Consider the following 24619-nt stretch of genomic DNA (forward strand, 5'->3'; position numbering starts at 1 on the left):
CAGGCTGGCTTTGTCCAGGTGAGACCCTTCCCCAGAGCCATGGTCGTTCCTCATCATTTCAGGGAGATCCGGCAGCATCCTATTAGCTCCAGTGGTTTCCTGCCCTGTCAGTTTGCCTCCATCCCCAGCTCTAGAGGCCAGTGGGAACCTCTCATGGCTTGGCCCCTTCCAGGCTTTCACTGGCACCACAAGGACAACCAGGCAGGTGAACAGCATCCTGCACTGCAGCACTGCCGGGAGCACCTACAGGAAGCACACATTGAGTATCCCCTGCATCGTACTGCCATGGCTCCAGGGCCCCTCAGCAGTGTGTGTCCCCACCAGAGTGCCATGCTCAGAGACCCTCTACTCCCCACACCAGCTGGCTATGTCTAGCAGTGGGGGGCTCACCTTCTTGCATGGCAGAGGGCATTTGAGGAGGCTGCAGCAGACAAGGGAAGTCGATCAGATGGGTGTTCTTGTTGTTTCCCACAGTCCCAGGGCAGATGCCCCACTTCCAGCCTTTTGCAACTCAGGGGAAGGGACATTCCCACCTGGAGCGGGTGGCTGCCTGGGGACTGCAGCGGCTCCTCTGCCCAGACCTGTCCTTTGGCCAGGGAAGTGTGACATGCCCAGGGTTTCAGGGCTAGGTAGGCTGTGGGGCTTTCCTTCCCTCACGACTTCCCCAGTGGATGCTGTCCCTGGATACTGTCACCTACGGGGCTGCTGGGCTCTCTGGGGCAAAAGCCACCCTGCTAGGAAGGACACGTGTCACTTAGCCTAAAATACACAGCTGGGCAGTGGCAGTGGTGTGGCAAGGGCACAAGTCTGGCCATGTGCACTGAGTTGTGCTGAACCTCAGCATCTTCCTCTGCTCCATGTCCCACCCTGGTCCCATGGAGGTCCCCAGGCGATGCAGGGTGCTGTGCCACAGGGTGGGGTCAGAGCAGCTGCGTGACACCACTGCACAAATTCTGCTGCATGGCTGCCTGTCCCCTGAATCAGTCAACCAGCAGGGTTTGCCCAGCTGGAACGAGGGCAGTGAAAGGCATCCAACCTCCTGTAACCCATCTCCAGGGTGAAACCCTCTGGAAAGTACTGGAGCAGGCAGCCAGATGTGGTTTAATTCACTGGGAAGCAGATAATGGAAAGCATCCAACACCCTGCAATGCATTTCCCAGATAAAAGCCCCCCGGAAAGCACCCCTAAAGGGCATGGCCTCACCATTTTCAGCAGGTCCTTGTTCCTGTGATGTTCAGGCAATGCTCCTGGGATGTGGGGACCACAAGCTGGGAGTCTGCACTGCTCCCTGCCAAGCCCTGGCTCTTATCCTGCCCTCAGCTCCACCTCTGACCCGCAAAGTGGGTGATGATGACATGCGGGAGGGGGTGAGGTTATTAATACATTTTGCCTAATAGCAGATGAAATCATCCCGGGCTGTGGGTATGCATGTGCCCCCCGCAGCTCCATCAGCTATATTTGGAAGGGATTCCAGGAACCTGGGATGGCTTATGCAGGGCTAAGAGTCAGGGCATCTGGTGCTGGGGGTCTTGCCCACCCCCATGGTCACAGGGTGACCTGTTCTGTCATTGGCAGTGGCGAGGACAGGAAATAATGCCAGCACTGTTCCTTCTCCCCGGGACAGTCAGGAACTCACCCTTGGCAGCCAAAATTAGCCAGCAGAACTGATTCAACCACCACATCATGCAGCCCCACGTGCTGACACGTCACAGCCCAACAGGGGGATCATGGCTTGACTTGCGTCAGCCGGGCATATGCTGGGCACAGGGCTGGGCAACGAGGAGGAAGGGCATCCCAGCTGGGATGGCTCAAGAGCAGCCCCCAAACCCCATGGGCATCTCCAGTGGTGCGCCAAGAAGCATGGCATCTCCCCATGAGCGCAGCTTTAATATCACCCCCCCCAACATTGGTACACATATACATTCCCTGTATACAGATGTACACAGAAAGCAGTAGTGTGTATGGGTGCCACACTGCCCACCCAGCAGCCCACATGCCCCTGGGAACTGACTCAGTGGAGACAATGTCTTCACTTGGACCTGGGCCTGGAAGGAGCTGCTGACCTTAGGAGCTGACATCACTTCTCGCAAAGGCTTTGAGGGTGAGCATAGATGAGCAGGAACCTCCTCTAACATAGCACCATCCTCAGGGTTTCCTAGATGGGCTGGAGGGTGCAGGTGGGCCCCCCCCAGATTAAAGATAGAGGTGCTGCTGACAGGCATGTGAGCTGAAGGGTAGATCATAGAGAAAGCCTCAAGTGTCCCTCTCAGGTCTTTGCCAAACCATAGCAGCCACAAAAGGGGAACTGGGCCCCAGTTGTGGTTAAGGTGAAATTTATTCAGATGGAGCTGTTTTCAGGATGGGGGTGGGTGAGGGATGCTGTGTATGGAGGTAATACCTTGTCCAAGGACACAGGTAGTGTGCCCCAGCAGGCAAAGGGAGCAGGGGAGGGTTAGGGGTCCATAGGGGCAGAAAAGGGGAGGAGGGTGTTAGATGAGGGGAGCCAACCATGGCAAGTCCCAGATCCACTCCTGGCCTGCCAGAGATGGGGCATGGGGCCAAGCATCATCCCATTGCAACAAATAAGTTAAAAATAAAATTGGGAACAGCCCAGGAAACCTCCAGGTGGGAAAATGGGTTAAGAGCCTTGGGGGTGGTTTCCTGTTTGATATTTCACCTTAATGGGCAATAAAACTGACATGAAAGGAAAAACCCATGAGCAGCAAAAAGACACGTTAGAAATAGCACCAGGTTCCTTTTCGGGGCTGGTGGGCACATGGCCTCCACCACCATGGGCAGCCCATCCCTGGCCAGGGCAGCAGCTGGGCCGAGCTGCTGGGCAGCCCTGCCTGCTGGGACACTGCCTATGCCTACACCTTTGTCTGCCTTCCCACCTTGCCACTGGCTGTGTCATGGGCACCTGTGGGGAGAAGCGAGGTGGTGTCAGGGCAGAGGCAGAGGGCCAGCACTGTCCCCGTGGCTCTGCACTGGGCACTGGGTGGAAACGCTGCCAGACCTGCCGGTGCCAGAGGCCATGCCCACCTGCCCTGGGGTGCTGCCCGCAGCGCAGCTCGCACTCCTCCTTGCTGTCGAAGCGGTTGAGGTTGCCCTGGCAGCCGCTGTAGACGAAGGGCCGGCACTCAGAGGCTCTTTGGTTGTAGTACCACCGCAGTGTGTAGCGTTGGCAGTCCCCCTCCTCCAGGGGCAGGCTGCAGGGCTCAGCTGCAGGGGGCAAACTGTGGTGGTGAGGGCAGGCAGCAGCCAACAGCCCACCAGTGGTGGAGGCAGCCTAACCCATTTATCAGAGAAGAAACCCCATGAAGGGGTAGGCAGGGGATGACTCCCTGCTGAGCACGGACATGATTTGGCTGGAGGGAACCTCTCTGTGCCATGCCCAAGTGCTGGGAGTTCCGGCAGGAGATTCCCCTCTGGGCAAGCCCTCTCCCAGGAAAGGCTGGAGGTAAAACTGGAAGAGAGGTGGCACAGGCACACAACAGCTACAGCATCCCTTGGAAGGGGGCTGGAGGGACACTCCACATACTGCTGCTGCCACCACCAGGCCTTCCCTGCTCTCCTGGGGATTTTAGGATCCCCTTCTGCAGCCCATGACCCAGTAGCATAGGAAACCTGCCACAGGGGCAGCTTGTCCCACCAGCCCAGCACACCACCCATCACTGCTGGTGAAGGCTTCAGTAGGGGTACAGAGCATGAGGTGTTCACAGCACTGTGATGAGGACCACACCGTCTGCCTGGGTGACAGTGAGAGGGCTGCAAATCCCAAATACCCCCGGCCAGAGGGCACAGGGACCCCACTGCTAGGTGAGATGTGGAAACACCATAGCAGCAAAGCCCAGGTAGCCCTGTGGCCACATGCAGTGGCTCCATTCTCTGTGCCAGGCAGGTGTGGCGAAGCTCACCACCGGCTGCAGGCTGCTCCAAGCGGTCCGCCTCCAGAACCTCATCATAGTCCTCCTCCTCGTCATACTCACTGTCGTACTCAAGGTCATCGGTGTCAAGCATGACCTGCCTGTCCTGCCCTGTGAGACGGCACCAGACATGAGCAGCCCTTGCCTCCTGCACTATCCCCTCTGCCCTGCTGCCCCCAGGCACAGCCCCTGCCCCGCGCACCCTGCAGGAACACAGCACACAGCTGTGCTTGCTGCATGCACACAGCACACACTCCCTGCTGCACACACCTGTGCTTGCTGCATGCACACAGCACACACTCCCTGCTGCACACACCTGTGCATGCTGCATGCACACAGTACACACTCCCTGCTGCACACACCTGTGCTTGCTGCATGCACACAGCACACACTCCCTGCTGCACACACCTGTGCTTGCTGCATGCACACAGCACACACTCCCTGCTGCACACACCTGTGCATGCTGCATGCACACAGCACACACTCCCTGCTGCACACACCTGTGCTTGCTGCATGCACACAGCACACACTCCCTGCTGCACACACCTGTGCATGCTGCATGCACACACACATGCACACACTCCCTGCTGCCCTCTGCTCTTCTCATTCTTTCATTAACCACCCGCCTGGGACTAGCAGCACAGCCACTGATGAATTATTCTTCAGTGTCTGAAAACTGAAGGCAGGGACATGACTGGCCACACACATGGAGCAGGTGAAAAGGAGGGATGGGGACTAAAAGCATAGAGATGACACTCACCCTCCTCTTCCTCAGCATGCGACAACTTGAGCACAGGGACTGCGCTGCCAGTGGGGAAGAGCTCTGTGAAAAAGGACACAGCAAAGGCATCAGGGAGGAGGCAAAGAGGTCCAGGGCTTCACCCAGTGCCTCCCATGTGGAAACCACCTCTAGCAGGTGGGGAGCAACCCAGCACTGCTGCAGTCTGCTGGGGTACCATGGCAAGGGATGGGGAAGCAGGGCATATCCTCTCTCTGCACTGCAGATGAAGCCTGCTAGGGACTCCCTGAGGAGGCACAAGCAGGAGGAGGAGGAGCTGCTGCCCAGTGAGACAGTGACCAGCAGGATGGAATAGGGATGACAATCAGCATGGGGAGGCACACAAGCCCATGGGGCTAGATCTTCTATGTCCTTGGAGCTCTTCATCACCTGTCTGCCCATGCTCTCTCTCCTGGCGGACAATTCTTCCTCCTCCATGGGTAGAGGGGAGGCTGCTTCTGGCCTGAGCCCCCCAGCCTCCTTGGAGAGAAAGCACCCACTTCATCTCAGTCCATGCTTTGCCCCTGTTCCTCCAGCCCACCCTCCCTTCCAGCCATCCTGGCCCCTGCAAGCCTGCCTGCCCCAGTTTCCCCACCCAGGCATGGATGTGGTGCAGTTCACATGGCCCCTACTTGATTTGCAGATCCTGAAAGCTCCTAGACCCTGTTGGCACCAACTCAAGTCAGCTGGTTCTGGGGATCTCTCCTTCACCATCACTTATGCACACACCATCCCCTCTTCCTGTGCATGGTCTCATGCTGATGGCAGCCCTGACTGAGGGGGTCCAGGAGCATCCCAGCTGCCTCCAGCCCACCCAAAACCAGGCACACCTGGGTGCCCGAACCCCTTCAATGCCACATGCACAGGGCAGGGTGGTAGGAAGGGAGAGCTGCAACCTGAGTGCTCACGTGAATCCAGACGCCGTGGGAAGTGGCCCCCGCAGGCTGCAGGAGAGAGGATGAGGGATCAGGGGCAGCAGGGCCAGACCCCCACCAGACCCCTAGTCCCAGAGCATCAGTAGGGGATGCTCACCACAGTGCTGGCTCATCTCCTGCCTGACAAAGGCACGGATCTCCTCCTCCTGCCAAGCACAAAGAGGGGCAAAGGGCACAAAGAGAGGCAAAGGGCACAAACAGGGGCAAAGGACACAAAGTGCAACAGGAGATGGTGCAATTAGGAGGAAAAGCTCTTTCCCCAGGCCCATGTGCCAGAGCAGAGCCCAGAGATGGGGAAGCCCCTCCCTGAGGGTGGGAAGGGACCAGGGCTCCATCCCACCCTGGTGACCTGAATGCCGGAGCCCGTGCCAGCTCCTCCCAGATCCTTACCCTCATGCCCGGCTCCCCTTTCTCCCCACGGAATCCCTGGGTGCCAGGACTGCCCTGGGAACAAGCAGAGGGGAAATGGGAGGCTGTCCCTGTTTGGGGGTCACTCAGACAGGGCCAGGCACCTGCTCACCCACCTGCTCTCCTCTCTCACCCGGAATGCCAGGCACACCACGGGCCCCTGGCACTGACTGTCCAGGGGGGCCTCTCTCCCCCTGCAAAGGATAAGTTCTTGTTATTTGGCTGGTGGCTCTGCAGCCTCTCTGCTCACCTCAGTTCCATGGATGTGCTGCTTTAACCACCCCCTCACCCTCTGGACTTCTGGGGCCGGATAGGTCCAGCCCAGCCCCAGGACAAGTAAGATCCCAACCCCCCAGGCTCCCATCCCCTGGACAGGGGGATGCAAAGGAGGAACTCAAAGCCAGTGAGCTGGAAGGGCAGGGACAGAACTGGGACGTGGCTCCTGATGCCACCAAATCCTCGCCCACTCCAGGGACAGGGCCACCCAGGGTGAGGACTCACCTTCTGGCCCTGCATGCCCTCAGGACCTCGGGGGCCAACACTCCCTGGGGGTCCAGGGGGACCAGGAGCACCATCAATGCCCCGGGGACCAGGGCCACCTATAATTCCTGGGGCACCCTGAAGGAGAGCAGGAGAGCAGAGGGTCAGGCCAGGGGTGTTGGAGACCCTGGCCCCACAGCAGCCACCATAAGCATCCTGCAATCCCACAGCTGGGCATCCCCAAAGCACCAACACTGGAGCCTTCTTGTGGAGCAGAGATTTTTTGTCATAGAGCAGCAACAGTATTTAGAGTATTGCTGGATGGCTCTTCTGGGAGCAGAAGACTCCAATGTGCTTTGAATCAAGGCTGGATCCTGGTAAAAGCACCATACCATCCCTTTCCAGCCTGCTCACCCGGTCTCCTTTCTCCCCGTGGTCTCCTTTGGCTCCCTGCTGCCCGTCGAATCCTCGGTCACCCTGCAAAGAGAAAGGAGCAGGCAGCAGGGGACAGGCAGCCAGGGAGCTGAAGTACAAGCACAGCTTTTCCCAACACTGCCCTGACCTACCTTGGGTCCCATGAGCCCCTCCTTCCCAGGGATGCCCGGTGGTCCTGACAGCCCCAGCTCTCCCTGGGGGACAAAGCAGATGTCTGTCAGCCGCCGGCTGCACATCCCCATCCCTCCTCAGCATCCGTGCGGTGCTTACCGGCTCGCCTTTCCTCCCTGGCAGCCCTGAGCGCCCCGGGATCCCTGGCTCTCCCTACAGCAGGCAGGAGAGAGGCAGGTTGGTCAGTCCTGTGTTCCTCAATGCTCACCCCAGAGCTACAGGCAGAGGAGGGGATCCCGTGCCCTGGCCGCAGGGCTGAGCTCCAGCCTCAGGCATCTCCCTGCTCCCACTGGCTGGCAGAGGGGATCCAAAGGGCCACGAGCTTCCAGGCACCATCCAGACTCCTGCAGCACCCAGTGGGCACCCACTCACCTTCTCGCCCTTGTCCCCATCAAGGCCACAGGCACCTTTCATGCCCCGGTCACCCTGCGAGGATAAGGAAGGGAGTCAGAACCCTGTGAAGCTGTCACAAGTCCTGGCCTGGAGGACTGCCTGTGGGCAGAGGAACCAACTCACCTTGGGGCCACGCATGCCCAGAGGTCCTATGTCCCCCTTCTCTCCCCGGGCTCCGGGGATCCCATCGCGGCCAGGCTGTCCCTGCAGAAGAACACAGTGTGAAGGGGATGCGCTCCTGCTCTGTGGGGAGTGACAGTGGTACTGAGATGCAGCTCCTCACCGGCTCACCAGGCTCTCCTGACACTCCAACCTCTCCCTGGGGAAGGCAAAGGCATGAGTCAGGTCAGGCAAAGGGGATGGTACCCCCAGCATGCCCTCAGCACCCTGCCAGTGGCGAGGGGTGCCCAGCTCTTTACCTTCTGCCCGCCAGGGCCACGTGCCCCAGGGAAGCCCACGGAGCCCTTCTCACCTTGCTCGCCCCTTGTCCCCTGCAAGCAGAAACCCAGATGGACACAGGGCAGGAGGGGGCTGTCTGGCCACAGCATGGCCATGATGACCTCCAAGGCCAGCTCTGACAGCTCCCCTTGCCATGGTGTCAAAAACCATGTCAGAGTGCCCACAAGCACCAGGACATGGGGTGCAGGGATGCCATCATGCCCTGGTCCCTCTCTCCATTGCCCTCTGCACCCCTCCATGGTCCCAAACTCAGCACATTCCAGCTCCACAGAGGACCCCTCAAGCCCTGTACCTTCTCTCCAGGCATGCCTTGCTCCCCCTTGTCACCTTTGTCTCCTTCCATGCCCTTCAGACCACGCTCACCCTGCAGAGAAGGGAACACAGGAAGAGGTCAGGGGACAGGGAGATGTTCAGATGAACACACGCTTGGGGTGTGTTGGGGTGGAGAGGACAGATACCCCAGGGCAGGGTCACAGGGCTCTGTAGAGTGGCTAAAAGAAAGGACACGACACGCTCTGTGAATGAGGGTCCCTCAGCTGCAAGAAGCACCACCAGCTCCTCTGGCAGGTGGAGGTGTGTGAGGGGCACAAGCAGGACAGGCAGGGCCTTGGGGAAGGGGACACACAGAACAGTCTCTGCACATCAGGCCAAGAAGGGACAACGCAGAGTGAGGCAGGGAATGTCTCTTACCGGCTCTCCCTTGCTGCCTCGAGCTCCAGCAGGCCCCTCCACCACCACAGTATCACCCTGCACACCCAAAGTTGGGGGAGAGGAGTGAGGAGGATGGGCCAGTGCTGCTGCCCTTCCTCCCACTGCCCCCTGCTCCTGGGACTCACCTTGTCTCCTTTGGGCCCTGGAGCCCCAACATCTCCCTAAGAGGAAAGGGAGATGGTGAGACACTGCAAAGATGCACAGCAGGGAGCAGCAAACACCTCCCTGAGGACCCCGCCCGGGATCTCCAGCCTGCAGGGTCCCTTACCTTGTCCCCGCGCTCCCCCCGGTTCCCAGGCAAGCCCTGTGGGAGACAGGAGAAGGGTGGTCAGGGAGGGGCCTGGCTGGGGATGCAGGCCAGGGCTGGGGGCTACTTACAGCTGGCCCTCGATCGCCTTCTGGTCCTGGGCGTCCATCTTCACCCTGCAAGAGGAAAGGGATGTGAGGAAGGAGCTTGGGATGGGAGCACCCCCAATGTGTCACCCTACACGTGCCTGCATGGTGCAGGCTCCCTGTGCCCTTAGGGCTGGCATGGTGGAATTTCTGGAAGTGGGGACATGAGTGGCTGTGGTGAGGCTGCAGAGGGAGTGTTGTGGTACCTACCCGTGGCCCTGGGTCTCCACGCTCACCTCTGGCTCCTGGCAGCCCAGCCCCAGGGGCACCCTGCAAGGGTAAAGCAAGAGCTTGTCCCTGTCCTTGCTGCCCAATGCTCCTCCCAACCATGCCATGTCTCCCCCATGCCAGGGGCACCCCACAGACCCACCACCACCCCAAAAGCCCAACACAGAGCAGGCTCCTATGCGCCATCATTCAGAGTGGTTTCAGCATCACTCAGGGGTGGCTGCAGTAGGGACACCCCTCAAAGGGGTGGCTCTCACATGCTTCATGCTGTAATGCTGCCCCTATCCTACCTTGTCGCCCTTCAGGCCAGAGGCCCCTTGTATGCCCTAAAAGAAAGGAGAGGGGTGAATGAACCACAGGAGGAAGGCAGTGCCAGGGGCTCCACCAACCATCTCTGGGGCTCTCACAGTAGGTCCTGCCTTGTGCCAGAGCCCCTGGCAACTCCCAGCCTCAGGGGGTGGGATTGGGAGGTGCAGGGTAGGGTCCCTACCACACTGCCCAACCTGGGGACAGAGCCAGAGCAGAGCCTGCACCCCCCAGGGATACTGTGGCACTGAAGCCCCTACTCACAGCTGGCCCAGGGGGCCCTGCAGGTCCTGGTGGTCCAGAGGTGCCATCTCTCCCTGGAAAGCCAATCATTCCCTGGCAGAGAAACACTGTGAGCAGGCAGGGGCCACATCTAGGGACCAGTGGGGCTTGCAAGGGAACTGACTGGCACAGTCTGAGGGTCCAGGGTCACCCAGAACAGAGAAGCTGAGCATTGTCCATAGCCTTTACCCTCTCTCCTGGGGCACCTGGTGGGCCAGGCTGCCCATTATCCCCTCTCAGGCCTGGCTGTCCTGGTGTCCCAGCAATGCCTGCTAACCCTGGAGGTCCTGGTGGTCCTGGCAAGCCAATGTCACCCTGCAGCAGAGAGGAAAAATACGAGGTCCAGAGAAACAGCCTTCAGGATCATGTTTCCTCCATGACTGGCTGAACCAGGGCAGCACCTGGGTGCCAGGGACACAGTGAAAGCCAGGGTGACATGGATGGAGGCACGGCTTACCTTCAAGCCTGGAGGCCCATCCTGTCCTGGAGGTCCCTGCACACCGACACCTGATGATCCCTGTGTGGTGGCAGAGCACACAGTGTGTCCCCTGGCTGACAGGCACAGGTTTGCTGAGGGCAACCTGCCACTCAGATTTGCCCCACAGGGTTGGGGCATTGCCTGGGACCTGTGGACACTCACTTTCTCTCCTTTGGCTCCAGAGGACCCCTTGGCTCCCTGTGAAGACACCAAGCCACCAGGAAGGGCTGTATGGTGAGTAGCAGGGGCACAGGTCCCACTTGACAGCAACCGTTGCCCCCAGCACCAACACCCTCGCCCTCCTACTCACATCTTCCCCAGGATCCCCTGGCTCTCCGAATCCTCCTGTCTCTCCCTGACAAGGAGAAACAAGCAAAAAGCAGAGTTGGGAGACAATGTGAAGGGGGAATGGCTGCAGCCAGCCAGCCTCCTGCCATGGGCAGGCAGATGGAGAGCCCCATGGCTGACTTCCCAACAGGTTCCCAGGGCAGTGCTCACCTTCTCACCCTTGGGGCCAGGTAAGCCTCGGTCGCCCTTGGAGCCCTAGCAGGGGGAGAGCAGCATTAGGGTAGCAGGGTGGCCACAGGGCTGGCTCACCCCCCAGAAGGTGTGGGGTGGTAGTGGCAGGGGACATGAGGTTAATGAGGAGGGGATAAGATTAATGGGGCCAACTCACAGGTTCTCCCAGCAGCAGATCCTTCAGCAGCGCTGGCTCACCCTGCAGTGGCACATGGGTGCTCAGGGGTGCCCACAGCAGGCACTAACACCCTGCAGACCCCTGCCTGCCCTGGGGGCTTTGGCAGCACTCAGAGGTGGAGGTTGCCCTGCTTTGTACCCTGTCTGCTTACCTTCTCACCTTTGGCACCAGGAGGGCCAGCGATGGCCTGGAGCACGGGGGAGAGAGACCACAGGTGAGCAAAGCTGCATAGGGATGCTCCCTCTCATCCCAGTCTGGGAATGCTGGGGAACTTCCCAGCAGCTCTGCACTGACCTGTCCTGGGGCTCCAACATCCCCTGGCTCTCCCTTGGGACCTGCAGGGCCTGAAGGTCCTGGCATACCCTGGCACAAGCAGCACAGCCCTCAGCCTCAGTAGCAGATACCCCAGGCTGAGCCCCATGGGGATCCTGCCAGAACAGGATGGGGTGAGCAGCAACGTACCATCTTTCCAGGCATCCCAGCCTCACCATCCTTCCCTGGCACACCATCCCTGCCGGGCACACCTGGCTTCCCGCTCTCCCCCTGCGGGCAGTAAGAGAGGAGCTGGGGTACAGGGATCCTGCAGCCCCCCCCTCAAGCGGTGCTGAGCACCCACTCTGATGGCCACTGGGCAGGACAGGGATGACACACTCACCACTTGTCCTGGCAGTCCTGGGACACCTGGTGGACCCTGCAAGAGAGGCATGAGTAGCAATCAAGTGGCAGCTGGGGTACCAGGAACAACCAGGGAAGGGGATGGAGGGAGCTACGGACACCTACCCCTGGACCAGGGGGGCCGGTGGGGCCAGGCAGCCCCATGCTACCCTGGGGACCAGGCAAACCCTGCAATGGAAACAGCCACATCAAAGAGGGGACACTGCTGCCCTGGCATAGATGGCACCTCAGCTGCTCCTGAAGGAAGGTGCACAGCAGCAGGGCTGGCCACTTTTGGTGAGGTTGTATGGCATTGAGCAGGGCAAGAGAGCATTGGGGGTGGGAGGTGCAGGTGCTTACCCGGATGCCAGAGCCAGGCTCCCCTGGCTCACCCTGTGAAGAGAGTGTCTGTGTCAGTCCCAACACCCTGATCTACTGGCCACCATGCTCACAGCCACATCCCTGTGCCCACCAAGGGGCTGTTCCCCAGTGCTGCCTGGATCCAAGAGGGGACCCAGACTGAAATGTCCCTTCCTTCATCCCAAAATATCCTCAGATGTAGTCCTCCCACCAGCTCCCAAATCTGGCAAATCACTGCTTTCCTCTGCCAGGTTGGACGTGGCAGTGCTGATGCCGGTGCCATACCTTGGTCCCAGCTGGCCCTTGAGTCCCTGGCGGGCCAGTGCTGCCCTGTGAGGGACAAAAGGACATTATATCAGGGTAGTGCCTGCTGGTGGCACAACTCAGAGAGGGGGCAGTGCAGTCTCAGCATTGCCATCCCACTCCTGCTCCCTGAGGGGGCTGTCATGCAACGGAGATGTCAACCAGAGCAGATGTCTCCCTTGCATGACAATCCCCTGCATGTAGTGCAGTGTGGCTCCTTACTGGAGGTCCTGGGGGTCCTGGGTCTCCCTGGTTGCCCTAAAGAGAAGAAGAGATGGGGTCACTGCAGGAGTGGGTTTTCCCCACCGGGTGCATGGGCTGTCCCCTGGGAGAGGAGACCCAGACAGTGCCAGTGGCTTTGGTAAGCACCCATACTAAGTGAGGACAAGCCTGGCTAGATCTTGGAAAGATGCCTGGGGCAAAACACCCTTCAAGGCAGCAGGGTGGGCCCCATGGCTAGAAGCCCCCAGCTGCATGCTGAGTCAGCAGGGCACATTGGCATGGGGGGAGGACACAGACACCTACCGGGCGTCCCAGCACGCCGGGGAAGCCTGGCAAGCCCTGCAAAGAACCACATCAGAGCCAGGGGTGAGTGGGAACCTGTGACCTCAAAGCAGTCCTGCCTGCCCCCCAAGGCATGATCCCCATTTCTGGTGTGTGGTATCCAGCTCAGGGTACTTATGGGGAGGGAGGCAGGAGGCCCCATAAAGCCCTGTGGGTCTGGTGCTGGTGGGGAAAGGAGGTAAACAAGACTTGAATGATCCTGCTGGTGTGGGTGGTGGCTGGTGTGGGGCCACAGCACCTTCCCCACATCCCAGCCTGAATCCCCATACCATATCCTCACTCACCGGCTTCCCCTCGAGGCCAGCCAGCCCTCTCTCACCCGGGAGGCCCTGGAGCAAGAGACAGAGCCGGGGTTAGTGCCAGGTTGGTGTCTGGGGCCAGCACCAGGTGGGGCACTGTGGTACTCACCTGGGCACCATCCCTGCCCTTCTCGCCGGGCTCCCCTCGCTCTCCCCGTGAGCCACCATCGCCCTTCAGTGGGGACAGAGCAGACACTGGGTTGTAAGACGGGCAGGGACCTACCTGTTTCCCTCTAGGGCCTGATAACACCCAAAGAGGGGTGCCCCCAGCAGTGACCCTGCCCAGGGCTTTGCTCCATGTGGTGCCACATTGGCAGCAGGAGAGTTACAACTGCAGACCTTATCTCCTTTGGGTCCCCTCTCGCCATCGGCTCCTGGCTCACCCTGTACCAAGGAGAAAACAGATGCCATCAGCCCCCACTTCTTCCCTGAGGACACCTGCCCCACCACCATCCATAGTCCCAGCCCAGTTCATCACATCGTCCCCAGTTCAGTGGCCCTTGACTAACCTTCACTCCCTTGGGTCCGACAGGGCCACGCTCGCCTGGTAAGCCCATCAGGCTGCCCTCCGCCACGTCTGCCTGTGGGCAGAGCACACTCAGGGCTGGCACCCAGGGGACCATAGGAAGGTCCTCTGAGGGGCACAGCCTTCCCCAAGCCCCTATGTTAGGAGACTGGACAAGACCATCCCTTGCTGGAAGTGCAGGCTGGCACCTCTTGGGGACAATCCCCAGCAGCAGCCATTACCTACCTTGGGCCCTGGGGGCCCCTGCGGGCCAGGCAATCCATCCCTGCCCTGGGGAGTGGAGGAAAACAGGTTGAGCATCAAAAGGACAGCAGAGCACAGATCACAGAATTAGAATCATGTTTTGTGTTGGAGGGGACCATTATAGGTTACCTAATCCACCCACCCCTCCAGCAAGCAAGGGACATCTTCCTCTAGATCAGTTTGCTCAGGGCCCCATCCAGCCTGACCCTGAGTGTTTCCAGGGATCAGTTCTCCCTGGGCAACCTGTGTTGGTGTTTGATCACCCTCACTGTAAAAAATGGCTTCCTTATATCTACTCTGAATCTTAACTAAAAGAGGGTAGATGTAGACTAGAGGAGGGAGGGGACTGCATCCACATCCTGGCTCACCTGCTCGCCCCGGTCACCCTTCTCGCCCCGGTCACCCTGGAAAAACAGCACAGTGGTGCTCACAGGGCTGTCCCCAGACCCCTGGACCAGATCACCCCATGCCCCTGCACACACTCACCTTCTCACCAGGCCTGCCAGCCTCCCCAAGCTCCCCAGCACGGCCTGGCACCCCGGGGATGCCTGGCTTACCAGGCTCCCCTGGCTGCCCAGGTGGCCCCTCAGGACCCCGCTCACCCACGACACGGCCCATAGGGCCCTGGGGGCCAGGGGCACCCAGTTCTCCTTTGTCACCTTTGGGTCCTCGCTCACCAGGAAAGCCTAAGGAGCCCTGCAAAACATAGTACCGTGCTTCCAGAGCCAACCCTGTACCAGACACTGTCAGGTCTCCCCAACCACCCCTGGGCTGAGCTGGCTGCATGTCCCCCCAGGCAGCTCAGGCAGGGGGCTGGGTGGGAGCAGGGCAGTGTGTCTGGGCATGGCACTGAGCCCAGCTCCACTCACCTCTCGACCTGGGGGCCCCCTCTCCCCTGGCTCTCCCCGGCTGCCCTTCTGGCCCCGCAGCCGTTCAGACAGTGGCACAAAGGAGTCCGAGCTCCCATCGTATGCACCCGTGAGCTCCTTCAGGGATGAAATCTGGGAGGCAGGAAAGAGCCACTGGTCAGGGGGCATGGTCCCCAGCCACACTGGCACTCTATGGCCCTGCCAACCCATCCTATGTCACTTGGGTCTCCCAGCATCTCTTATACTCCCCTCCTGCTTCTGTGTGGCAAGAACAGCCCCCAGCCTAACAGCTGGGCACTACATACCTTGATGCCAAGTGCTTCCAGGCTACGTTCAATGTTCTGCAATAAAAAGACATTAAAAAGAAGTGGGTGTTGGCCTGCTCCCACCATGGGGGTTGTGGAGGGTCCTCCATACCCCAGGGCTCTCGTCCAAGTCCAGCAGGTCAGGAGAGACTCACCACTGCAGTCCCAGGATCTCCACGTGCTCCAGGGTTGCCAGCTCGCCCCTAGGTTTGCAGAGCAAGAGGGAAGGAAAAGAGCAGTGCTGATGCTTCCCTCAATAGGTTTCAGAGTTCTCACTGCTAGTGCTACCTGGACCACTATCCTGAGGTGCTTGCATCTCTTCAGGCTCTCTGCCAGGTACTCACCGGCTCCCCTTGCAGTCCAGGCTCCCCTCGGTCCCCCTGAAACACAGAAAAGGCATCAAGAGCTGTAGAGCCAGGCTGCCCAGTGCTGTCTCCAGCACCACAGTCCAGCCTTGCCAGCCTCAGGCCAAAAAAGTCCCACCAAGGACTTGTCCCACAGGGTTCCCCAGATTTTGCCTTGGGGGTTTCAGGGGCAGGAGCTCACCTACCTTTGGTCCAGGCACCCCACGGAGGCCTGGCGAGCCCTGGAAGACACAGAGGTGACAACAGCACTCAACACCCTTGGACATGGGGCAGTGCCCCATGGGAGGCATGGTCAGGGGTCCTGCCCACCCCACAGCAGCATGGGCTCTGGGGGCTGGGCAGCACCATGGGTTCAAGGATTACGCACCTGGCCTGGGGGACCAACCTGCCCCGGGATGCCAGGGAGGCCAGGGGGGCCAAGGGGCCCTGGCATACCTCTGTCCCCCTGCTCGCCCTTGGCACCGCTGTGGCCCTACCAAGAAAACTGTGTCACCCCCAGGACCTAGGTGCCCAGGTCTGTTCCTGGTGGGGGTAGGTACCCAGCACTCCCATCTCCATGCTCCTCACCTCTCTGCCAGGGGGTCCTGTGTCACCTTTGTCACCCTAATTAGGAGGGAAAGGAGTTAAGAGGGTTGCTGCCCCATCACATACCCCAAAATGATGTGGGGCCCAGGCAGGGAGGTGCCACCAGATGTGTGTAGATCACGCAAGGACCTTGCAGGGACCATGTGGGAACCATGCAGGCACCACCCAGGACTTGGTTACTTACCTTTCTCCCATCCTCTCCTGGTGTGCCATCTTCTCCCTGGGGACACAGTCAGCACCCAACTCAACCAACTCAGGCATGGGCACCACATGGGATGAGGACAGGCAGTGGGGGTATGGCTCAGGGCATGGAGGGTTCTTTGCCACATCCCCACCTCGCCTTGGTGTTATAGTGGGACCACTGACCCTCAGCACCCCTGAGCAAGCCCCAGAGTCAAGCCTGCTCCCCCTACTCACATTCTTGCCATTGAGGCCAGGCTTGCCATCATCACCTGGTTTGCCCTGGAAGGAAGCAGCAACAGTGAGAGAGTCCCACCCTCTGCTCCCCTGAGCACCAATAGTTGGGATCCCCAGAGCCCAGGGAAGTGGGAACTGGGCACAGGGTAAACCTCAACAGAAAGATCTGCTGGGACTGCCTGCAGAGCACATGGGGTAGGATGTGTCCCCAAGGTGCAGCACAGCTGGCACTTACCGGGACGCCAGGTGGTCCCACAGGGCCAATGGGGCCAGGCAGTCCCTGCTCCCCACGCAGCCCAGGCAGTCCCTGCAGGGAAAAGAGACAGGGAGAGCACAGAGTTGGGGGGCACCAGCCTCCAGAGAGTGACCAGGATGATGACATCCTGCTGGGGACAGAGGACAGTCCCCACCGCACTGCCCCAGACCAAGTGAGCATGAGACAGGACCAGGACATCGGTCCCTTCAAGCATGATGCCCCAGTGGGAGCACAACCCTGACCTGCCCTCTCTGGAGGTACTTACATCCCGGCCAGGGTCTCCTTGCTTCCCTGGGTCCCCCTGCAGACAAGAAGGTGTTGAAGGCAGGGACATCCCTGTTCAGCCACAGCCCCCTGCCCAACACCCCCAGTTCAGAGCAGAAGAAGTCTAGGGGGATGTCTCCCCCCACCCCGTTGCCCCTCCACCCTGCAGCCCTCCCTACCCCGGACCACGCTCACCCGCAGCCCGCTGGGGCCTGGGAGCCCAGGTTTGCCTTCCAGCCCATTGCGGCCATCCAGCCCCGGTGGGCCACGGTCCCCCTGTAAGAGAGCAGGAAGGAGAGTTGCAGATGTGGGAAGGGATGATGGTGCTGTGGGGCAGCCTCCAGCCCCTAGCCCCCTCACCTTTTCTCCTGGTAGTCCTCGGTCACCAGGGTCACCCTGCAGGGGTGACAAAAGGAGTAAGCATTGTCTTCCCTGAACGGGAGCCAAGCAGGTCATGGACCTTTTGCTCAGCCCCTTGTGAGGAAGGGGGCAAGGGAGAAAGGGGGCACTCACCCGTGCACCAGGGGGGCCACGAGGGCCCTCCACACCCTGCAAGAGAGAAACACACTCAGCAGTGGAGAATGGGGGCAAAGGAGGGGATCCTGGATGCTCACCCACCACCCCCTGTCCACCAGGACCCCCGACTGTCCTGCAGAACATCATCCGTCCTGCTGTCCCACTGCTTCCTGCACCAGAGACTGGCACCTACCCTCTCTCCAGGCACACCAGGGGAGCCAGCATCACCCCGGGCACCCTTTGCGCCATCCTCACCAGGGTCCCCAGGGTCCCCCTGCCAAGGAAGGACATGGTGGTTAGAGGGTCCTGCTCTGCTGTCGGCACAAATACCTGTCTTGAGCCCACACCAGAGCCCATGCTGAGCACCTCTGCTTATTCTGTGTGGTTTAAGGGTGGCATAATAGCAAAGCTTTCAAAATACAGGCACAGGCTGAAAAAAAAAGAAAAGGTTGCTGGGCCCAGCAGAGCTCCCAGGTGGCCAGATAGAGTTTGCAGATGAAATGCAAACGAGCAAGGGCTGATGAGCCAGGAGCCAGCTGGGTCACAGCTGGGGACTACAACTTCATCCAGTATAGAGCACAGCCCGTGGCCAAAGCTGCCCAAGCCTGAGCTTGCTCATAAAAGCAGAGCACCCAGAGTGTGGGGTGCTGCTGTGGGATCCCTGCAGAGCTGGGGAGCCATGAGCATGCTGGTTCCTTTGAGGATCTCTGCCCTACAGGGATGTCCTGCCCTGGCACCCTTCCTTCAGCCCTGGGCAGGAGCATAAGCCCATGTGCCCCCCATTCCCACATGGCTCTCAGATGTGGTGTGTGTGACAGGGGCGATTTTAGACAGGGAGAGACTCCAGCATACAGACAGAGCCTGGTGGGGGACAACATCCCATCACCATCATCCCGAGGGACCCACTTGTTACCTTCTCACCCTTGTCCCCTGCTCCTCCGAGCCCCATGTCAACCTGTGGGGCAGAGAGGGACTGTCAGAGCAAAGCCTGGCATCAGCCCATGAGCAGGGAGAGGGTTGGGGGCAGAGCTTACGCTTCGTCCTGGGGGTCCAGGAAGCCCCTGAAAGAAGGGAGGAAGAAGGTTAAGGGGAGCTGGTGAGGCCTCGGGGAAAGAAGGGCTCACACAGGGGTGGGGGCCGGGGACACGGCTCTGCATCACTCACCGGCTCCCCACGGTCACCTTTACTCCCTGGTGCTCCAGGGCTGCCCTGTGGGAGAGAGAGACAGGGTGAGAAGAGGAGGGAATGGGGGACTTATGGGCTGCTGGGTCTCATGGGGTAGAGGTACCCCTAGGGCAAGGGTGGGTGTGGGGAAATGAGATCTGTGGGGTGGTCAGTGCCCACAGGATGGTGGGTGCACAGGAGGTGGTACTTACATTCCTGCCTTCAAGACCTGGGTCCCCTGGGTCACCTTTCTCCCCAGGGGGACCACGGTAGCCAGGGAGGCCCTGGGTGGGGGCAGAGGGAAGGTATGCATTAGTAGGAGCCCCTCCAAGGCCACTGGGCATCTCAGCCACACCAGGGTGCCCCCAGCCCCAGACTTACCCGTGGGCCTCTGTCTCCAGGTTTGCCAGGCAGACCTGCTTCACCCTGTGGGGAGAGAGGGGGTGAATGGGGGCAGTAGAGAAGGAACCAGAGGTCCTGGGGGTCCTCACTTACCGGGGTGCCTTCATCACCCTTCTCTCCACGCTCCCCCTGCAGCACAGGTCAGCAGACACCAGCCAAGGGGAGAAAAGCACAAGTCACCAGCAACCCTCTGCTCCTCATGACCCTCTCAACTCTTTAGGGCCAGAGTGCCCCATGGAACTTGGTTCTTCCACCCCCTTGTCCCACGCTACCTCCTTGCCACGCAGCCCGGTCTGTCCTGGGATGCCTGCTCGGCCCGGCTCACCCTTCTCTCCTGGCTCCCCTGGGTCACCCTAGGCAGGGAGGGAAGGGGCAAGGGGTCACAGAAACATTGGGAGGGCACAGGGGCTGCCGGGGATCAGAGAGGCTCAGCATGGCACTCTCCACTCCTTGGAACAGCACTGTGGCACGGCCTGCAGGGACAGCCCCTCCATAGCCCCACAGATGGACAGATGGACGGACAGGACAGAGGGGCAACGCCTCCTGTAGAGACATTACCTTTGGGCCGCTCCTGCCCGTGAGGCCAGTGATGCCCTGGTTGTTGGGAAAGGAGAGAATGTGTCACTGGGCACTGGGGTAGAGCCAAGCTGAAGAAGGGACTGGGGCCCTGTGCTGGTGCCCCTGGGACAGGAGCCCTGCCAGGCCCTGGGTGCACACAGACTCACCCGATCACCCTGCTCGCCTTTGGGGCCAGCTGGTCCTGGGATGCTCAGACCAGGGGCACCCTAGACATGAAAGGATGCAGCTTGGAGCTAGGGCACATGCTGTGCCATACCCCCTGTTCCTCCTGTCCCCAGGCAGTACTCACACGGGCACCTTTATCTCCTGCATCACCCTTGGGGCCAGGAGGTCCTTCTGGTCCTGGAAAGCCTCTGTCACCCTGGAGCACACAAAATGGCAATACCAGCCCCCCCCAACCACCCCCGTGTCCCCAACTGCAGCTGGGGATGGGCATCTGCTCAGGTTGATGCCCAGCTGTGCAATCCTCCTCCCTAGCCCACGACCATGCCCAGGAAGTGCCAGCACAGGGCTGGGGAGCACAGCCAAGGCAGGGTTACCTTCTCTCCTCCAACACCAGCCACACTGGGAGCCTGATAGAGAAGCAGAGGGGACCATGCTGGGTGCTGCCCGCAGTGCCTCGTCCTGGGGCTGGGGCAGGCAGAGGTGAACTTGCCAGGCAGCATCACTTACTGGCTTGCCAGGTGGTCCTGGATCACCCTGTAGAGAGATGGATGTCATTGCCAGTCCCTTCCCCAGGAGTTCCCTTCCACTCCTGGGACCCCACTTTGTCCTTACCTTCTCCCCACGGGGCCCAGCTGGTCCTGGAGCTCCCTGTGGCAAGAGAAGAGACCTCAGGGGCTGGCAGAGCCTGGGGAGGCATGCCTGGAGCAGCACATCTGGGGCATGGTAGCCCCACCACTCTCAGGGTGCCAGCTCTACAGCACTGTGGCCACTGCCCCAACTCACCTCTCTGCCTGATGGCCCTGGGCGCCCTGGGGCTCCTGCCTCACCCTGGAGTAGAGGAGGAAGAGGAAGATGTCAGAGGAATTCTCCCACCCTGTGCCAGGACAGCTGCTCCAGGGCAGGGCAGGCATTACCCTGGCATGGCAGCAGCCACCACAGCCCACCTACCTTCTCGCCCTCAGGGCCTGGCATGCCACGGTCTCCCTGCAGGGCAAAACAGAAGAAGGTTTCAGGAAACCTTCCTTCCTTCATGCCACACTGTGTTCTGCCCCAGAATCCTTTGGGCCTTGGCACCACAGCTCATCCAAAACTACTGTGCTCTGACAGTAACCCCTAGGCACAGCTATCACAGGGCCACAGGGCCACCAGGCTCTGCCAACACTGCCAAATGGAACAGTCCTGCTCTGGTGCCATCTCACCTTCTCGCCCGTATCTCCCAGGTCACCTGGTGCCCCACGGTCTCCCTGACAAAAGGGGAAGACAGAGTCAGCAGCAGCAGGACCCACAAAGAATGGCACATGTCCCTGTGTGGCACCCAGATCCCTTTTCTCCCCACCAAGGAAAAGGCAAGAGCATCCCTTTGGTCCCCACACCACTCACCTTCCTGCCCTGCTCCCCTGGTGGTCCCCGTGGGCCCTGCAAAAGGGAATGCAGAAGATGTCACCTTCAGTGTGGTAGGGCTGATGGGAGGAGGAGCCCTCTGGGGTGCCCTTGGGGCTCAGCTTTCAACCAGCTCCTATCTGTCCTACCTTCTCTCAGAAAACTCACCCGGTCTCCTGGGTCCCCAGGGCGTCCAGGTGGCCCTGGGAAACCTTCTGTTCCATCACCCTGCACATTAAGAGAGGTGACAGCCATGCTCATGAGCCAGGGATGCCCATGAGATGCGAATGAGTATCTCTGCTGTAGAGCAGCGCAGGGGCTGGCCTCAGTATGCACCATCCCCCTACTTCCTACCTTCTCTCCTTTGAGGCCAGGGGGCCCAGCAGGTCCTCGAGGCCCAGGGTCCCCAGGCAGGCCCTGCAAGAGAGCACAGCTCAGTCCCCAGGACACAGCTCAGCACCAAAGCCACATGATCATGGTGGCACTATGCCCCACTGACCCAGAGGTTGGACTCACCGGGGGGCCAGGCTCCCCTCGAGGTGCTGCCCCATCCACCAGTCCAGGGGGGCCCTGTAGAGACAGGGGTCAGCTCCTGTGCGATGGCCCCAGGGGACCATCCCAGTACCCCGGGGGGGTTGCAGTGCCCTCAGGCACCCACAGGACCCTCTGTCCAAGAGGGCAGAGAAGCCAAGGAAATGCACTCACCCTTTCCCCTCGATCACCTTTCTCTCCCTGGGAGGGGGAAAATCAAAAAGGAAGTAAGGGCAGGTCTGGGGGCTTCCCATGTCCCCCTCAAATGGAATAGGGACATGCTGGGCAGCCCATCATCAGTAGCATCAAGTCAGGTGCATGCCATGTTCCTCTCCCCACACTGCCCAGCACCAGCTCCTGCACATGTATGTGCGCACAGGCACAGCTGGTGGGGAACACAGCCCATGAGTGGGACCAGCAGGAATGCACACAGCTTCAAGTTGCTGGCAATTCCTCCACCTGTCTGTCCACACATCCCCCCAGCTATCAGCATGCAGCATTGGGGAGGATGTACCTTCACAAACTCTCCTGGAGGTCCTGGTGGCCCCATGGGTCCAAGTGGACCAGGGGGACCTGGATCACCAAATGGTCCCCTTGGGCCAGGGCTCCCAGGGGAACCAGGGCTGCCCTGCAGAAGAGATGCTCCATTAGCTGGAGCCATGCCATGGGCCAGGGGCGCTGGCAGGTACCCCTTGGCATCTCCAGCCCCATATCTACCGCTGTTCCTGGCTCCCCTTTCCTGCCTGGCAGCCCCGGTCCTCCATCCTTGATCACGCTGGGCTCTCCCTGAACAAGCAAAGAGAGTTAAAATCAGTGTCCCAATCTGTCATGTTGCGTTCCCAGTGCAGGACAGAGGCCAAGCTCCCACACGGCCAGGAGCCCAGCAGGGAGACAGGGAGACCCTGGGGTCACCAAAGCACCAAGTATCAGGAGATGCCAGGGGCTGAGGTGTACCCAGCAGAGTGCCACCACTCCCCGGGGACCCCATGGGACAGCCTCGTGCCCATCACCTACCGGCTCTCCTTTCTCCCCCTTCGGGCCAGAAAGCCCTGTCGGCCCCCGCGGCCCCTGGGAAGGGAAGATGAGAATGAGGGGTGGGGTGCAGGGAGGAAGCAGGGATGGAGAGAAGTGGGCAAATACTTACAGGATCTCCTCGAGGTCCAGGGATGCCTTGGGTGCCCTGGAAAACAACAGCTCAGGATATGAATGTGTCCCCCTGCCAGGCAAGGAAGCAAGGATGGAATGGGGTGGATGGGATGCCCTAGGATGAGACACAACAGGGGCTCCAGCCACAACAAGGATGGACAGTCTCTCCCCAGTACACTTGGTCTGGGACACAAAAAGGAGACAGCAAGGACCCTGCCAGCTACAGAGATCCCGTGGCACAGGGCAAGGGTAGGCAGAGACCTGCTCAGAGAGCAGGCAGGGTGATGGAAAGAGTACACCATGCAGAAGCAAACCCAAGAAACATCCCCACTCACTGGTTGGCCAGGTGATCCAGGGTTCCCAGGGCGGCCAGGGCTTCCTGGTGTTCCATCAGCGCCAGGGAATCCCTGTGGAAGAGAGGAGCGCTCTGACACTGCTGGACACCCCCCAATGCCCCAGGCAGTGCTGGTCCTGGCACCAGAAACCCAGGATAGCCCTGTAGCAGAGCTGATGGATGCCTTTTCCCTGCATGCTGAGCTGGAGTATGAGGGAGCAGTGTGGAGCTGGACTGGGGCTCTCCGAGGGGATACCCACTCCAGCATGGACAAGGAAGAGAAGGGAAGGAGAAGGGCTAGAGAGGCCCCATGCAGCCAGGTTATTGTGCCCCAGAACACTGGGGTGCCTCGATGAGAGGTCAGAGATACTCACCCTGTCCCCCTTCTTGCCTGGCCGCTCAATGGTCTCTCCTGGCACAGTCCGTGGCCCCGGGGGGCCCGGAGGTCCAGGCGGCCCATGACGGCCCTGGAGGGACAGTGGAGAGGATGGGCTGGGTGTTGGGTGGTGGCCAAGGGATGTTCCCTGTCCACCCTTGCAGCTGGACAGCCCCTTGCCCCACACCCACCTGCCAGCAGAATAAAGGGACAAGGGAACAGAGGGATCATGTCACTGCCTCCTGTCAGGGAGCTGCCCCCCCACTACCCCCTAGTCAGGATATTACCGGCTCGCCAGGGAGGCCTGGTGGCCCTGCTCGTCCTTGTGGTCCCTATAGAGACAAAGCCAGTGATGAGCATCCCCTGTGGGATGCAGCCCCTCCATGAGCCACCAGATGGGGGAGGATGACACCAAAGCACTCACTGCCTCACCGCGTTCTCCCTTCTCACCCTGAAAGAGGACAGAGGAAAGGGTTTAGGGGCTGCATCTTCATGCTTGGCTCCCCACTCTACTGGTGCCATTGATAAGCTGGGGGGTCCCTGATCCAAGCTGAGCTCCCATGGCACAGCATGGCATGGTACAGTATGGGGATGCTCACCCTGGGGCATTGCACAGTGCAGGGCTTTGGCTCCGGCTGGCAAGGCAAAATAAACCTTTGTGAACTCAGGGCTAGGAGAAGCTCTTGGCCCCCACAGAGCTGCTTCCCTTCCAAACCCCCTAGGGCACCCTGGCCCCTTACCCTGGTGGATATGATGGTACAGAGGTCATCAGTGAGCTCTCCCTCCAGCTCTGCCAGGGTCCTGCCACCATGGTAGATGTACCGTGGGTCCTCACCAGTGACCATGCGCCGGAGCTGCTCCTGGTCTGCCCCCTCCAAACCCACTGCTAGCACCTGGACCCCTGAACAAAGACTACCCTCAGCACACCGCAGAACT

General features: G+C 60.2%; 1 protein-coding gene across 1 annotated transcript in view; it reads right to left on the minus strand.

The window, feature by feature from the left end:
• Positions 1–2870: 2870 nt before the first annotated feature.
• COL7A1 (collagen type VII alpha 1 chain) overlaps positions 2871–24619 on the minus strand; it is a 29791-nt gene continuing 8042 nt past the window's right edge. Inside the window, exons 25-103 of the mRNA XM_054387612.1 lie at positions 24424–24584; positions 23971–24134; positions 23682–23774; positions 23309–23380; positions 23150–23156; positions 22842–22895; positions 22545–22613; positions 22342–22455; positions 22002–22028; positions 21813–21866; positions 21651–21713; positions 21465–21524; positions 21297–21332; positions 21116–21160; positions 20865–20900; positions 20529–20564; positions 20041–20112; positions 19898–19957; positions 19731–19766; positions 19445–19525; positions 19266–19301; positions 19152–19196; positions 18983–19054; positions 18771–18815; positions 18641–18667; positions 18520–18561; positions 17800–17880; positions 17604–17639; positions 17451–17486; positions 17286–17366; positions 17092–17127; positions 16806–16877; positions 16571–16615; positions 16338–16373; positions 16136–16171; positions 15936–16040; positions 15754–15789; positions 15548–15583; positions 15204–15239; positions 14899–15030; positions 14516–14725; positions 14398–14433; positions 14012–14056; positions 13370–13432; positions 13231–13290; positions 12923–12958; positions 12380–12424; positions 12095–12127; positions 11861–11923; positions 11736–11771; positions 11543–11623; positions 11375–11443; positions 11232–11267; positions 11060–11101; positions 10882–10926; positions 10694–10738; positions 9608–9643; positions 9300–9359; positions 9075–9119; positions 8965–9000; positions 8822–8857; positions 8676–8732; positions 8278–8349; positions 7946–8017; positions 7810–7845; positions 7650–7730; positions 7506–7559; positions 7233–7286; positions 7094–7156; positions 6942–7004; positions 6549–6665; positions 6164–6241; positions 6030–6083; positions 5737–5785; positions 5613–5648; positions 4687–4749; positions 3918–4037; positions 3043–3222; positions 2871–2920 (exon numbers count right to left, since the gene is read on the minus strand). Coding sequence (XP_054243587.1) covers positions 2871–2920; positions 3043–3222; positions 3918–4037; positions 4687–4749; positions 5613–5648; positions 5737–5785; positions 6030–6083; positions 6164–6241; positions 6549–6665; positions 6942–7004; positions 7094–7156; positions 7233–7286; positions 7506–7559; positions 7650–7730; positions 7810–7845; positions 7946–8017; positions 8278–8349; positions 8676–8732; positions 8822–8857; positions 8965–9000; positions 9075–9119; positions 9300–9359; positions 9608–9643; positions 10694–10738; positions 10882–10926; positions 11060–11101; positions 11232–11267; positions 11375–11443; positions 11543–11623; positions 11736–11771; positions 11861–11923; positions 12095–12127; positions 12380–12424; positions 12923–12958; positions 13231–13290; positions 13370–13432; positions 14012–14056; positions 14398–14433; positions 14516–14725; positions 14899–15030; positions 15204–15239; positions 15548–15583; positions 15754–15789; positions 15936–16040; positions 16136–16171; positions 16338–16373; positions 16571–16615; positions 16806–16877; positions 17092–17127; positions 17286–17366; positions 17451–17486; positions 17604–17639; positions 17800–17880; positions 18520–18561; positions 18641–18667; positions 18771–18815; positions 18983–19054; positions 19152–19196; positions 19266–19301; positions 19445–19525; positions 19731–19766; positions 19898–19957; positions 20041–20112; positions 20529–20564; positions 20865–20900; positions 21116–21160; positions 21297–21332; positions 21465–21524; positions 21651–21713; positions 21813–21866; positions 22002–22028; positions 22342–22455; positions 22545–22613; positions 22842–22895; positions 23150–23156; positions 23309–23380; positions 23682–23774; positions 23971–24134; positions 24424–24584 — 4868 coding nt within the window. The remainder of the gene's footprint in view (positions 2921–3042; positions 3223–3917; positions 4038–4686; positions 4750–5612; positions 5649–5736; positions 5786–6029; positions 6084–6163; positions 6242–6548; positions 6666–6941; positions 7005–7093; positions 7157–7232; positions 7287–7505; positions 7560–7649; positions 7731–7809; positions 7846–7945; positions 8018–8277; positions 8350–8675; positions 8733–8821; positions 8858–8964; positions 9001–9074; positions 9120–9299; positions 9360–9607; positions 9644–10693; positions 10739–10881; positions 10927–11059; positions 11102–11231; positions 11268–11374; positions 11444–11542; positions 11624–11735; positions 11772–11860; positions 11924–12094; positions 12128–12379; positions 12425–12922; positions 12959–13230; positions 13291–13369; positions 13433–14011; positions 14057–14397; positions 14434–14515; positions 14726–14898; positions 15031–15203; positions 15240–15547; positions 15584–15753; positions 15790–15935; positions 16041–16135; positions 16172–16337; positions 16374–16570; positions 16616–16805; positions 16878–17091; positions 17128–17285; positions 17367–17450; positions 17487–17603; positions 17640–17799; positions 17881–18519; positions 18562–18640; positions 18668–18770; positions 18816–18982; positions 19055–19151; positions 19197–19265; positions 19302–19444; positions 19526–19730; positions 19767–19897; positions 19958–20040; positions 20113–20528; positions 20565–20864; positions 20901–21115; positions 21161–21296; positions 21333–21464; positions 21525–21650; positions 21714–21812; positions 21867–22001; positions 22029–22341; positions 22456–22544; positions 22614–22841; positions 22896–23149; positions 23157–23308; positions 23381–23681; positions 23775–23970; positions 24135–24423; positions 24585–24619) is intronic.

Source organism: Indicator indicator, chromosome 15 (assembly GCF_027791375.1).
Source record: "Indicator indicator isolate 239-I01 chromosome 15, UM_Iind_1.1, whole genome shotgun sequence".
NCBI classification, from domain to species: domain Eukaryota; kingdom Metazoa; phylum Chordata; class Aves; order Piciformes; family Indicatoridae; genus Indicator; species Indicator indicator.